This window comes from Mus musculus, chromosome 16 (genome assembly GCF_000001635.26).
Source record: "Mus musculus strain C57BL/6J chromosome 16, GRCm38.p6 C57BL/6J".
Taxonomy (NCBI): Eukaryota; Metazoa; Chordata; class Mammalia; order Rodentia; family Muridae; genus Mus; species Mus musculus.
Genome location: NC_000082.6, coordinates 22,005,039 through 22,020,038, shown reverse-complemented (window position 1 = coordinate 22,020,038; position 15,000 = coordinate 22,005,039). Strand labels below are relative to the sequence as shown.

The window sequence follows — 15,000 nt, the reverse complement described above, 5'->3', positions numbered from 1 at the left end:
TATAAAAGCTGCTGAGAAGAAAGTGTATTCCCTAATTGGACGACTCATATTACCAAAGAAAATAGCCAGTACCAGGAATGGGCTACCTCTCTTTTGAGTTGGTGGCTAATGGAATCCTATAGACCAACCCCCTAAACATTACAGGCTATTGCCAATGCTTTTGGTTACCCTCCAGAACTTGACAGTAATCCCTATTCCTGAAAACCACCAAATACTTGAGTCACAGAACATAGAGAAATCTAAATGGTACTCAACAGAAAGCTTAGACCACATTGGCTGGCTTACATGCTGGAAGATGCTATGTATGCCACCAGAAGAAAAACACTCACCAAACTCCCCAGCCATGAGCCCAGCAAGCTGTAACGATGGTGCAACAATGGCACACATTTTATGGGAGCAACCAGCCAATTCTAATTAGATTTAAGGCCTGCTCCATGAGATGAAACCCACATGGACATTGTCAATAAGGCCAAGAACCTTATTAAGGCAAGATAAGTCACTGGGTTGGGAGGAGGGAATTCAATAGTACTATTCTGCTAAATGGACATAGCAATAAAATGACTCTTAATCATGGGTATAACCATAGACCAGTGCATCTCTCAATTCTCATTAGACAAGCTTCTCACGGTGGTGGTTATTAACACAGAAACCCACAATGGGCCAATGTACAGAGAATAAGTGACTTTGGAATACTCAGCCCTAAATGGGTTGTCTATATCACACTTTTCCCTTCAAGGTTCAGGGATCTACATAAGGGAGTGCAGAAAGACAGCAAGAACTGGAGGTGATAAGAGTGGTAAGAAAACACTCTTTTCCATATACAACAGGCAGATGTACCTATGAAATCACAATGAGACTGTGACAGCGTGCACGAAGGCTGTGTAAGCTAAAGCAAAACAAAAGCCTAGCATGGCAGTAGGGACAAAGTCCAGTCCCTAGCTGAGGAGTTATTGGTATCTGACCGCTTGTAGAAAAGAGAAAGTCAGTTTTCTTAAGTGGAGTGACACCAGGTATATCTATTATATCTATCAAGGCAGGTTCCATACAGGAGTAGCTAGCAACACAAACCAGACTCGATGAGGGACGAGAAGGAGAGACATGAAGAGGGTGAGAGAGACAGAGGGAAAAGGAGAGGAAGAGGAATGGAGGGAGAGAGGGGACAAGAAGTTCAGTGGGCAGGGAGGTGGGGGAGGACCTAGGAGAAGTTGGAGATGAACATGATCAAAGTACATTGTGTGAAATTCTCAAAGATAAATAAAAAACATAAGACAGGGGGTTGCAGAAATAGCTCAGTGATTAAAAGTACTGGCTGCTTTTCCAGAGGACCAGGGTTGGAGGTTCTTGTGGCCTCCTCAGGCACCAGCTACAAAAGTACTACACTGGTATCTAGGCAAAATACTCATATACATACAATTATTAAAAATAAAATATATTAAAATGATTTTCAAAACCAAGTCATACTGTGGACATGTAATATAACTGGAAAAGAAACCAGCTCAAGTCTAACTCGTCACATGCTACCAGCTAGTACCCTCAGATTATGTAACAGAACGCAGTGAAATCACCTAACAACAGTGAGTTTCACTTACAGAAGAGGACCATCTAACTTACCCAAAGGAGGGCAGGACTCTCCGTGGCTGATCGCGGGTCACTGTCACTCTGATCTTTGGATAGTCGCTTATTCCATTAGGAGATTTATTACCTTTAACAACATATGTATAATGAGGAGAAAAGATACCAGTCAGCAGCCTGAATGGGCCAGAAAGCTTACTTACATGTAGAACTAAAGCTCTATTTTTTAAAAGCATAGTAACCCAGCATGAATGTTATAAACAAATTAAAGGACAGTAATGGTGGGGCTAGTAGGGTAGTTCTGGGGTACAGTAATGGTGGGCTATAGGGTAGTTCTGGGGTACAGTAATGGTGGGGCTATAGGGTAGTTCTGGGGTACAGTAATGGTGGGGCTATAGGGTAGCTCTGGGGTACAGTAATGGTGGGGTTATAGGGTAGCTCTGGGGTACAGTAATGGTGGGGCTATAGGGTAGCTCTGGGGTACAGTAATGGTGGGGCTATAGGGTAGTTCTGGGGTACAGTACTGCCTAACATGCATGAGATCCCAAGTTCAATTTCACTACTACAAAACCACAATAGTAATCAAGTAACTGATATTAAAACAATATGTATAAGCCAAAATCTATTTACATAAACCTTAAAAAGACTTTTAAAAAAAGCCTATCACCATGTTTCTAGTCCTTTGGAATTATTTTAATTGCAGAGTGTAACGGTCTAAACTGATGTGTCTGGGCATCACGTGGGGATGGCATGGCTTTTGATGGCCAATCTTCAGTGCCAACTTGACTGAAGAGACTGCTGAGCTAAGTCTGGTATCCGGGAGGTTTCCACAGCAGACTAAATGAGGGATAAAGACCACCCTGACTGTGGACTGCAGCTTTGCACTACATAAGAGGAGGAGGGAAGGAGACAATATTTTCTCTTCTCTTGGCTTGCAAGTCTGTAATGAGGTAAACCTGTCTCTCCTCTGGCACAAGATTCCACTGCTCTGATTCCACTGTTCTGCTATTCTTCCCAAGAAACCACAGCCCAAGCCCTGGAAAACCATACGCTAAAGCAAACCTTTCTCCCAATCTGTCACCTCCGTTGTTTGTCACAACGGCAAAGAACTAATACACATGGTACACGTTCACTCGACTTTGCACTTCTGGGCTATACATGAGGAGCCTTAGCTAACAAGTTTGAGGAGTATGTCGATGAGCATCATTTCTTAGCTCCTTCTACTTCAGATCTCTGAACCTCGGCTGCTCTAACACTGACTTTCACTCCCTTCCTCCTCTCAAACTGCAAGTCAATCGCACGGCAGTCACTAAAACAGTTTCTCAGAACTCTGGCCTCTGCTGAGCTTTCCTCACAATAACATTTTATGCGGTACACACAATTACAAGTCCACTTTAGTGTCTAATATTGAAGTCTATACAGCCGTAGGAATCAGAAACTTAAGATTGCTCAACAAATACACGATGGACTCTGAAAGCACGAATAAGGTTTTCTGTTACTCATGACCATTAGTGTGCAGTGCTGGGCACACAGTAAGCTCTCAGGAATATATTTTTTAAGATTTATCTTTATTATTTTAAAATTATATGTGTATGCATATATGAGCCTGTGTGTGGATATGTGCATGTGTATACAGTACGCATAAAGTCCAGAAGAGGGCATCACATCCCCTGGAGCAGGAGTTAGAGGCAGTTGTGAACTGCCTCATGTGGGTGCTGGAATCCAAACAGGTCTCTGCAAGAGCAATAGACACTCTTAAACACCTAGCCATATGCCAGCCCTTTCTTGTTTTTTAATCAATAAGCCTTGATCTGAAGTCACGTTAAGAATCATGCTTATAAACAGGAAACACAGCAGTCAACTCAGACAAAAATTTTAAAGAAGAGCTCTGGGTTAAACATCCTTCCTGTAAAAACCTGATACTGATGCCGATGTTTCCAGCTTTGGATTTCAGAGTTTACCTCAGGGATGTTCAACTGCTGGGCTCCATACAGACATCCCCAAAAATCTGAAAAACTCTAAAGCCAAAGACATTTGCTGTCCTAGAAATTTAAGATAAAACTTGTATTTGTTTTTATGGATGGTAAAGAGATTATGCCCTTATTTAATCCTAATCCAAACTGGTGTTTTCCTTTCATATTCATAACACTTAGGGGACACAGCTCCAAGCACAGGCAAGCAAGAATCTCCTGACCACTCACCCAGTTTCAGCATGCTGCTGCAGGATCCAGAACTCATCAGCTCACAAGATGAAGAGTTCGAAAAGACCTAAAATAAAGCAGTCATTTCTAAAGTTGCAATTTAAAGACATTTCTAATACAAAAGCTTACTCGATTCATGATTATTTCAGCTAGCACACAGAAATAACGCCATCAAGATTTAAGAAGGGGCTGGGCGTGGTGGCGCACTTCTTTAATCCCAGCACTCGGGAGGCAGAGGCAGGTGGATTTCTGAGTTCGAGGCCAGTCTGGTCTACAAAGTGAGTTCCAGGACAGCCAGGGCTATACAGAGAAACCCTGTCTCCAAAAATCAAAAACAAACAAACAAAAAAAAAAGATTTAAGGAGGGGACAAAACAATGCTAAAGGTAATTACACATTTCCCATGAATACTTAGATAAGGGAAGTAAGAAACAAGTTTCCCTTTTCACTGGGGAAGCTGTGCAGAGCAGGCTGACCACACCCTCACTTCACTGTAGAGGATTGGTCTTGCCATCTATTGTAATGCTAAGTGTGGCCCCCAAGACCTGGAGTCTCTAAGTAGACCTGTGACTCAAGTTATTTCCGATTGATAAAGATGCCAACAGCCAATAGCTGGCCAGAAGAGACATAGGTGTGGTTAGGTTTCTTGGAGAAGCTGGAGGAGGGAGAGAAGCCACCATAGATAGGTTAGGTGAGCTATACAAAAGTGGCACTGAGGGCTGGCCAATTAAAGTAGGGGAGCCCAGATGAAACATAGTAATAACTCGGGGTTATCTATAGGAAAGTAGATTCTAACAGGATAGAGGGTAGATATCTACCCAGCTCTTGTGCTGTTTAAGGCTTATTATAAATATAAAGATTATGTGTGTCTTTTATCTGGGAACTAAATGGTCAAAGGCAGAGTAGAAACCCTGGGTCAGGATTAAATAATTTCTACAACATTCCACTCTGTTCTTCTGTTTTTAAGACAGTATTTGACTGTAGCCCAGGCTGGCCTGGAACTCACTATGTAGTCAGGCTAGTCTCAGTTTCATAATGGTTCTTCTCTACCGGCTAAGGATTACAGGCATTAGCCACTGCACCTGGCTTTGCTTTTCCTTCTTTTTAAGTGAAGGTGTCACTAGGCTGTCACAATGGTCTTGAATTTCTAAGGTCATCTATCTTAGCTCTCCTGCAGCTGCCTTCTGAACACTAGAATAATCACAAGAGCATACTACCAAGCTGAGTGAGCTAACACTGTTTAAACAACTACTGCACCCCCCCCCCCCAATATGCGTGTGTTGGTGCACGTCTGGAGATCGGAGGCCATCCAGCATCTTTCTACAGTGTGGGCCCTGGGGACTGAACTCAGTTCATCAGCCATAGCAGCAAGGTTCTTTACTCACTGAGCCATCTGGCTGGCTCTCAAATATGCTTTATAAATGTTTTTGAAGTATTTAAATTATTAACCTTTAATTTCTTGACCTTCATATCAAAGTTAATAAATGCATGATCATTTCTGGAAATAAATCAATCTATATGTTAATTTCCCAAAAGACTATGAGAATTTGTTAAGATTTTATTTTACTAACGTTTAGTTTTTTTAAAAACTAAGAACAAACATCACAGTGTGTAGGGCTGGAGCTATAACTCAGTAATAGACTCATTCTTAAGACACAGAAGACTCACACCAAGCACACCTTTAATCTCAGCACTCAGAAGGCAGAGGCAGGTGTATCTCTGTGAGTTCAAGGCCAGCCTGGTCTACAAAGTGAGCTCCAGGCCAGGCAGGACTATGTAAAGAGACCATGTCTCAAAAAAATGAACAAACAAACAAACAAGAACAATAACCCAAGCCACCAAAGCCACACAAAAAATCAGATATATAAGGCACGAGGTGCCGCCTCCATAATTAATAAATAAATAAATAAATAAATAAATAGAATTAAACAACAACAAAACCACAAATGAATGAAAAACCCCAAAAGGGCAAGAAAAAAGATCAGTACCCAAGTCCCAGCCCAACTGACCTCTCCAGAAGGGGCCACATTCCGTGTTCCATTACAAGCAGAAGACACCATGGGTTTTGTGGTCAGCTGGAACGGGAATCCAAATAAACTGGCAGCATTGTAGAGACTGTTCTTCACTTGGTGAATAAAGCAATCTAGAAAGTACCAACCAACTATAAACACCGAGCACTAAACTTTCAGAAAAAAAACCTATTTTGAAAAGAATCTTAGTTGTTTATAAAGTCTTATTTCCAAACACCAAGATTAAAATGTACTTATAAAAATGTTTTTGGGCCATCAAGATGTTAGTGCATGACAGTCTTGCTACTCAAGCCTGGCCACACTTCATATGGATCTTCAGGCCCATGTGAAGATGGAGAGAACGGACTCCACAGACAAGTCACAGTACAACTCCACTCACACATGTGCACCATACACACACTAATAATAAATTTTTTTTTTTTTTTGCTGATAAAAGTTATTCTGGTGTGTGAACTTGTGTTAGCCAAACTACCTGAGCTGCTAAAAAAGCATTCAACTACTATTGTGGTAAACCACAAATTGGTTCCCCAAGAAGCAATATGACTAGCAGCTTTTGAGGAGTGAGTTTTGTATAGAGTCCATACAGTGAGCCTTCCTTCACAGAGGCACCACCGGCATCAGTGAGCACTCACATTCACTCACTAGTTTGCCCATCAGTCCCAGGCAGGTAACAATGATTGCCTTAAACCACCATCCACAAAGCGCCAGATAAATCTTGACTGACTGAAGGGTAAAACACACAGCTCTTGAGCATCTGTGACAAGAAGACACCATCCCTCTACTGTCCCAGAGCACTGGACCATCTCAAACTCACTGCCTCCTCGTACCAGAGACTACAAAACAGAGAAATAAACAAATGTGTGGTGGGGGGATGGGGGTGGGGGTGGGGCAATGCCTCAGTGTTCCTCCTCTTCCTCACTCCCTGCACAGCTAGGTTACCTACAGTTTCTTTTGTATCCACTGATGAAGCTATTATTAAGACCTAGTGCCTGTGGCTTTAAGCAACAAGAGTTCCAATATAGATAAGGTAAATAAATACTCTCTAGAAAGGGGAGTGGCTCAAAACAGTGAGAAAATGTGTTGTTTACTCCATAGACCCAAGAAGACAAGAGGTGGTAACAGCAGCTACTAAAGTATTGGAATGTTTTATTTTTCCTACAAAGCTTGTTTAAAAAAAAAACAAACAGGATGTGTCCTAACACTGTGTTAAATTATCTCATGTACTCTTTTTCAGGGGGAGGTAATCCTGCTTCATCTAAGAGGCTAACACCTTGTATCCCTGAGACTCTGGCTGTCACCTATCGTGTCATGGGTCTGCTACGAGGAGGCCTCTTTCCTTCCCTTTATCTCTGCTTTTCCTTCTCCCCCTAAGCTGCCTGGAGTTTATCTACTGTAGAAGGCAGCAGTCAGGTGTACTTCCCTACAGATCTCCTTAAATTAGTGAAAAGTCAAGTTCAGCTCTTTACTGGGGTGTGATGGCTCCCACCTGTACTCTGAGAACTTGGGAGGCTGAGGAAAAAGGATTGAGGCCAATCTGGATTGCCTAGCCTCACACACAAATACATTACATTTAAAAGGCTTGAATTCTCTAAGTGAAACTAGCTACATTTCCGGTACTCAACTGACATCACTACAGGAGGATCAGCACTCTATAGATATTACTACAGTATTCTCTCTTATACCCAGCTTCATCTCCAATTTAGATTCCTTTATGCTATCTGCACTAAGGAAATCTAACTCTGTATTCAACAGAAATGACAGACTGGCGGTGATCCTTAGGACAGAAGATTTCCATACACAACCAGCTCAGGATCCTTCTCTATCTAATATCACCAAAGTTTTGTTCTGGGGCTGGGAAGCAAACTTTGAGTGTTCAGTGTATTAGACAATCATTAAGCTATAGTTCCATCCTCTTTTTACTTTACTTTGCAACAGGGTCTCATTAAATTGTTTAAACAGGCTTTGAACTTGTAACTCACCTGCATCAAAATCCTCAGTAGTTAAGCCACAGGCTGTTAGCCAGGCCCTGGGTATCACCAGCTGGTTTTGTCATGTCGTTTTATGTATCTTACTACATTCACATACAAACCATTATTTATTCATATTTATTTTTTAAAAATAGCTTGTTTTTTCCTTAGATAATTAAAAGATACTTGTAGAAAGGCCTAGTATTTTTTATTTTCTGTAATTGTGTAAAATCAAGACATAGTCAATAAGTATTTATTGGATTTAAATGAAATATCAACAAGTTTCCATAGTTAACCATCACATCTGGTATAGACCCAAATCCATGACTGCTGTTGAAATAAGGGACATACTATAGTATTCTACTATTCCTTGCTCTTTAATCTACTTTTATTCTTGTCTACCAGTCACATACAAGAAAGTAGATTTGTGATGACAAAGCATATGGGTTCACTCAGCCAGATGAATCAGATCAATCAGTTTGAACTGGCTTCCTCCTCAGGGGAAAAAAAAAATTACCTTTACTACAGAAGACCTTAGAACTATAAACACACATTCAACACACATATCTGAAAATAGTCACCTCTAGGAAAGACAATGGCATAGAGAAAGGGCAGGAAAGAGGAAACTTCTCATTGTCTGGACTTTTTACCTTTTGAGTTTTGTTCCATGCATGTATTTTTCCTACTAAAACAAATTAATTTTCAAAGATGTAGTACCTAATCTTGGCCTTTTGGCTGGGATCTCATCAGTGTCCACTGCAGTAGAAAACAGAGTGCTGCAAAGAAAGGAGAAGATGGATGTATATAGGCCATACGTGCATTTCTATAAATAAACTTACTCAGCTCTGGAGGTGTGACTCAGTTGTAGGGCATGTGTTTAGCATATAAAAGACCGTGGTCTCTTTACCTAACACCAAAACAAAAGCTCCGTACCACACAACCTTCCTTCTCTTGTGCCCCATGTAGTCGTAAAATGAGATGCAAGGTGCAAAGCAGAGTCCTATTTCTAGACCGTAGGAAAGACTCAACACTCCCTACTACATTATGATGTATAATCTGGCCAAATTAAACCAACACATCATTTGGTTTTGGGACACTGGCCCTAAAGACAGACTTTTTTTTTTTTTTTAATTTCAAGCAACAATATAAGCAGCCTTAAGAGATAAGGTAGTAGTTGGGAGTTGGCAATGGTGTTGCTTAAATGTCTCCCGACCCCTATACCCTGGGCTGGGGATTGAAGACAGGACAGGCACGACAGACAAGCACACCGCCCCTAAGGCACAGCTCTAGTTCCTAGAAAAAAGTATCTTTTAAGACACCAGCCCCCGAGCCGGGCATGGTGGCACACACCTTTAATCCCAGCACTCGGGAGGCAGAGGCAGGCCGATTTCTGAGTTCGAGGCCAGCCTGGTCTACAGAGTGAGTTCCAGGACAGCCAGGGCTGCACAGAGAAACCCTGTCTCAAAAAACAAAAGAACAAAACAAAACAAAATAACCCACGAGCCCCCGAATGTAGTAAAGAACAGAAAGCAGCTAGAAGTCAAGGCTGGCCAGGACACATCCACACTCAGGTTTGGGTCGGCATACTGCTGACTCCGAGGGACTATGAATGAAAATGTGAGGCGATCACCAGTCCCTGTTCGATAAATATGCAGTTTCATTGTGCACCAGATCCAGTTGGGGGAGAATAAACTATTCTTACATAAGCATCAGTTTGAGAACTTTATAACATCTTAACCGATTCTTATCTGAACCCCATGGAACTGTAGAAGCCATGGGACTACATGCTACAGTTTAGCGAACAACCAGTTTCACCAATGACCTACATTCCTGGAGTCATCTATGAATCATTTTGATCTACTTCCCCTAATCCAATCTTTTGTCCACTTCTCTTGACCTGGAAACAAAAATAATCACCATCATCATAATAATAAGTGAAGTAGACATAGCAGAGGAAGGAAAGGGAGGGAGAATGTAAGAGTGGGAGACAGGGGGGAGTATAGAAGTTGTAGAATATTTTGTTTTCTAGATAAACCCTTAAAAGGGAAGACACTGTAAAGTAAATAAAGGAGTAGATGCTAAGTACTAATATTTGTCATTTCCTTCTAATTTTAACCGAATCTTACAAGAGTGCGGTACGTAAATACTTTCTGCCTCTTACAAGGATGTTAAAGAACAGGACCATTCCCTTCCCCTGCAGCCCAACACACACACCCCGACAGTTGCTGTCGAACAAGACAACTGCTGTTCCTCGGTGCGAAGACAACAGCACTCGCAGTCAAACGACTACGGGCAAACTCCTAACCTAGTGACTCGCTCCTGCGCTGTCCGCCCGCGACGACACCGGGCGACAGGAGCCGTATCCGGCGAGCAGCACATCGCCGGCCTCCCGTTCCCCTTCCGCTCGCAGCTAGAGGGACGGACTCTCCCCAGGCCTCCGCGGTCCCGTAGTCGCCGGTTCCCACAGGCCCGCGGCGCCCAACGCCAGCGCGGGGGAGGGGACCCGACCGGCGCGCGGCCACCTTACCTGCTGGAGCGCCGCCTCTTGAGTAGGGCGCGGGCCCCGGGCGCGGGCCGCTCACACAAGCGAAGAATGGTGCCGAGAACCTTAGCCAGCCATCTGTACATTCCAGGCCTGAGCAGCAGCGGCGGCCGACACACCCCGAGACGCGAACCCCAGAGCTGTCGCCGCCGCCGCCGCCGCCGCCGCCGCCGTCGCCGCTGCCGCTGCCGCTGCCGCTGCCGCCTTCGCCGCTTCAGCCGTAGCCAGGATCAGGCGCGGACTTGTGACGCCATCAGAGGGCCCACAGATTTAACGTTCCCCGGGCTAGGGGAGGACTCTCTAGAAGCCGTTGACGTCACCTTCTTCCGCCCAACGGGAAAGCGGCCTCCGGAGTCTGAGCATGCGCAGTCTGGGCCTGCTCCTTGTAAGCCTAGCAACAGGAAGCGGGACGGGGAGAGCGGGCTCTTGCGCGGGTCTGACTGGCAGACCGAAGGGCGGGGCTTTCTCTTTGGCAGAGCCAGTCAGGAGTCGATCTCGGGACAAGGCCCACAGACCCAAACCACGTGTATCGATGCTGGGCCGGGAGAGCTACCCAAGCAACCCGACAGTGGAGGGTTCTGTAAAAGAATGCGCAGGGTGGAAAATAGGTCAGGTTAGTTAATGAGTATGTAAGGGTTTGCGCTTTATTTTGTATATACATTGGTCTAATACTTTACCCGGATTGCCGTCATGTTTACAGCAACCGGACACAGTGGGGAATTTTAGGAATGTCATAAAAACCAAAGGTATATAGCAATTAAACCATGTGCCTAAGAAAATGGAGCTAACCACTAGCATTTGAGCCAGTCTAACTATTAGGGCTCATTCCGCACGCATACGTGCAAGTTTACTGGGAGAGACATTTTCATAGATACTTATAAATTAGAATACAAGGTCACCTGCTTATGTGATAAATGATTGTAATGCGCAATGGAACTAGAGAAAGTTAAACCAGATGCTGGGGAGTGAGTAGGGCAGACGGACACGACTTCTTAGGAAAAGCTTCCGAGAAACAGGGACTGAATGATTCCTGTGGCCTTTTCTAATCAGCTTGTCTCTTCCCCTCAGCTGTCAGGTAGCAATCAATTCTCATTATCCTCTCTGGGAATGTATACACTTTTCTTTTCTTCTCTTCTCTTCTCTTCTCTTCTCTTCTCTTCTCTTCTCTTCTCTTCTTTCTTTCTTCCTTTTTGTTGTTTTGTTGTTGTTGTTGTTGTTGTTTTTTGAGACAGAGTTTCTCTGTATAGCCCTGACTGTCCTGGAACTCACTTTGTAGACCAGGCTGGCCTCGAACTCAGAAATCTGCCTGCCTCTGCCTCCCGAGTGCTGGGATTAAAGGAAAACCATTAGAAATAAATGTCTAAATAATATCTCCTATGGACTTAAGCATAATGTCTGGGAGTGCAGTCCCTTGAAGTATTAAAAACAGTCTCAAAGCCGGGCGGTGGTGGCACATGACTTTAATCCCAGCACTTGGGAGGCAGAGGCAGGCAGATTTCTGAGTTCAAGGGCCAGCCTGGTCTACAGACTGAGTTCCAGGACAGTCAGGGCTACACAGAGAAACCCTGTCTCAAAAAACAAAAACCCAAAAAACAAAAACAAAAACAGTCACTGCTGGGCATAGTGGCACATGCCTTTAATGCCGGCACTTGGGAGGTAGAGATAGGTGGATCTCTGTGAATTAGAGGCCAGCCTGGTCTACGCAATTAGTTCCAGAATAACCAGAACTAAGTAGAAAGACCTTCTCATAAACAAACAAAACAACAACAACAAAAACCAGGCTCTATCTTTCCTATTGGGTGTATAAGGCCATATGCTAATGAAAATTACCTGCCTAATGCACACACCGGGGCATTGAGGATCTACCTGGTCCTCAGATGTGAGCTCTCAACTACTGGTCCAGCACTATGCCTTCCTGCTGACATGCTCCCTGCTATGATGGTCATGAGAATTAGACAAGGAGAGGCAAGTGGTTAGAGCAGGTGAAGCAGAGGCAGCTGAATGGGTGGTAGTTGAACTGGTCAGCGCGCTGGCTCTCCCTTTTCACACCACAGGGTGAGGTCCCTCTCTAGCATTGCTCCAGCTAGCCCACCCAATGTTGTTATCTGCAGGAGGCAGGCTCATTTCTCCTCCTCTCCCCCAGGACAGCTCACCCAGACCCAAACCTCCAATGTGCCCAGCCAAGATTCGGAGTCTGCTCTCCAAGGTGCTGTAGCCTGTGAGGACCTGGCCAGCTCTCCCACTCATGTAGGGTGCCTTTGCCAATAGGGCCAGCTCCTTTGTGCTGCCCAGGCAAGCAAGATACAGGGCCCATTTGCCAAGGTGCTATAGTAGGGAGGGACAGGGCCACCCTCTCTCATGACCTCAGGGCCAGTTCTCTAGACTGCCACGGGTTTAGGGGGTGAGGGAGGGGAGGGCACCACTTTCATACCTAGGAATCTATAGTAAAGTTCTCTCCAAACTCACCTTTTGTGGTACGTGAACTTCACACTTGGAATTTATGAGATGGGAACCTGAAAGTCACTGGCCCATAGTGGTTGTGGTGATGATCATGTTTTAGGACCCAACCTCCCCAAGAAAGATCATGTTGTTTCCCAAGACACCCCAGTATCACTGTGCTAATCCCACAATAGCTAGGAAATAGAAACAACCTAGGTGTCCGTCACCTGAAAGTAGATAAGGGAAATGGGATACATATTCACAATGGAACATTGCTCATCTGTAAAGACAAACAAAATGAGGAAATTTTCAGGTAAATGGGGAGAGCTGGAAAAAATTATACTGAGTGAGGTCACGGAGGCACATAAGACAAATGCCAAATTTTTCTCATGTGGATCCAAGTTTCTAATCCTGTTTTGTATGTTTAACTTGAGTATGGTGGAAGACAGAAAACTAGAATGAGCTACTGGGGAGTGAAGAATTACGGAGAGAGAATAGTCAAGCATAGGTAAAAGATATATTTTAAAAATGTAGGTAAAAGAGGGGGGTGCTGCGGAGGGGGAGGGCAGAGATTCAAGCATGGAGGGGGTGGGAGCTGGATAAATGAAAGGTGGGCAGAAGGCTTCACTAAAGTGCAACCTAGGGTCTTCCAGCTCTAGAAAAACATTTCAACGAGGGACAACACAGGTGACATGAAAGGAAAGAGGAAATGCACCAGGGTTAAAGGCGGGGGGGGGGGGGTAGTTAGCCCAAACTCAGTGTACAGGAAAAACCCTATGAAAATCTATTAGTTTAAAAGCTATTTAAGTATAATTTTAGAAAGGAAGTTTGAACAGGGTTTTTTTTTTATTCACTTTACATTATGATCACTGTCCTCCCTCCCAATATCCCTCTACAGTCCCCCACCCCCTGAGAGGGTGGAGATCCCCCTGGATGTCCCCTGCAACCCTGGCACATCAAGTCTTTGCAGAACTAGGGGCTTCTCCTACTGGGGCCAGACAAGACAGCTGACTTAGGAGAATGGATTCCACAGACAGGTAACAGCTTTAGAGACGGCCCTCACTCCAGTTGTTCAAGACCCACATGAAGACCAAACTGCCCATCCCCTTCATATATGCGGGTTTAGTTTCAGCCAGTGTATGCTCTTTGGTTGGTGGTTCGGTCTCTGAGAGCCCCTAAGATTCAGGTTAGTTGACTCTGTTGGTCTTCTGGTGGAGTTCCTATCCCCTCTGGGGACCTCAATCCTTCCCCCAACTCTTCCATAAGAGTCTCCAAGCTCCATCCATTGTTTGGCTGTGGGTCTCTACAGCTGTCTGAGTCAGCTGCTGGGTGGAGCCTCTCAGAATACAGCCATGTTCCACTTGTATCTACAAGCATAACAGAGTATCATTAATAGTGTCAGGGATTGGTGCTTGCCCATTGTCTTAGTCAGGGTTTCTATTCCTGCACAAACATCATGACCAAGAAACAAGTTGGGGAGGAAAGGGTTTATTCGGCTTACACTTCCATACTGCTGTTCATCACTGAAGGAAGTCAGGACTAGAATTCAAGCAGGTCAAGAAGCAGGAGCTGATGTAGAGGCCATGGAGGGATGTTCTTTACTGGCTTGCTTCCCCTGGCTTGCTCAGCCTGCTCTCTTACAGAACCAAGATTACCAGCCCAGAGATGGTCCCACCCACAAGGGGCCTTTCCCCCTTGATCACTAATTGAGAAAATGCCTTATAGTTGGATCTCATGGAGGCATTTCCTCAACTGAAGCTCCTTTTTCTGTGATAACTCCACCTGTGTCAAGTTGACACAAAACTAGCCAGTACACACATGAAGTTGATCTCTAATTGGGCTGGTTATGGCTTGGCCATTCCCTTAGTCCCTGCTCCATCCCCTGCCCCTGAATTTCTTGGGAATCTTCCCTATCCCAGGTCTCTGACATCCTGGCGATGGAAACCACCTCCCCACACATCCCTGTCAGCTGCAGATTTCCATTTATTCTCATGGCCGTCTGTCCATCTCTCCTGTCCCTCCCCAAACTTGATCCTGAAACTTCCTCTTCCCCTCTGCCTCCCCCCCACCCCAGTACCCTTCCTCTGTCTGCCGCCTATGGCTGTTTTATTCCCCCTTCTAAGAGAGATTCAAGCTTCCTCACTTGGGCCTTCTTTCATGTTTAGCTTCTTTGAGTCTGTGGAATGTAGCATAGATATCTGTATGTTATGGCTAATATCCACTTATAAGTGATTATATACTTACTATACA

General features: G+C 44.4%; 1 protein-coding gene across 8 annotated transcripts in view; it reads right to left on the bottom strand.

Annotated features, from left to right (window-relative positions):
* Window positions 1-10,607, bottom strand: part of Senp2 (SUMO/sentrin specific peptidase 2) — a 39,838-nt gene extending 29,231 nt beyond the window's left edge. For 2 of the 8 annotated variants that reach the window (XR_003951844.1, XM_006522688.3), the window contains exons 1-5: window positions 10,297-10,607; window positions 8,487-8,545; window positions 5,782-5,915; window positions 3,774-3,840; window positions 1,612-1,702 (exon numbers count right to left, since the gene is read on the bottom strand). Coding sequence is in view for 6 of the 8 variants with exons in the window: in XM_006522688.3 (XP_006522751.1) it covers window positions 1,612-1,702; window positions 3,774-3,840; window positions 5,782-5,915; window positions 8,487-8,545; window positions 10,297-10,397 (452 nt within the window). In the remaining 2 variants the exon portion in view is untranslated. Of the gene's footprint in view, window positions 1-1,611; window positions 1,703-3,773; window positions 3,841-5,781; window positions 5,916-8,419; window positions 8,546-10,074; window positions 10,275-10,296 lie in introns of those variants that run through there. The other 6 variants (NR_027488.1, NM_029457.3, XM_006522689.4 and 3 more) reach the window with 6 other exon arrangements.
* Window positions 10,608-15,000: the final 4,393 nt, after the last annotated feature.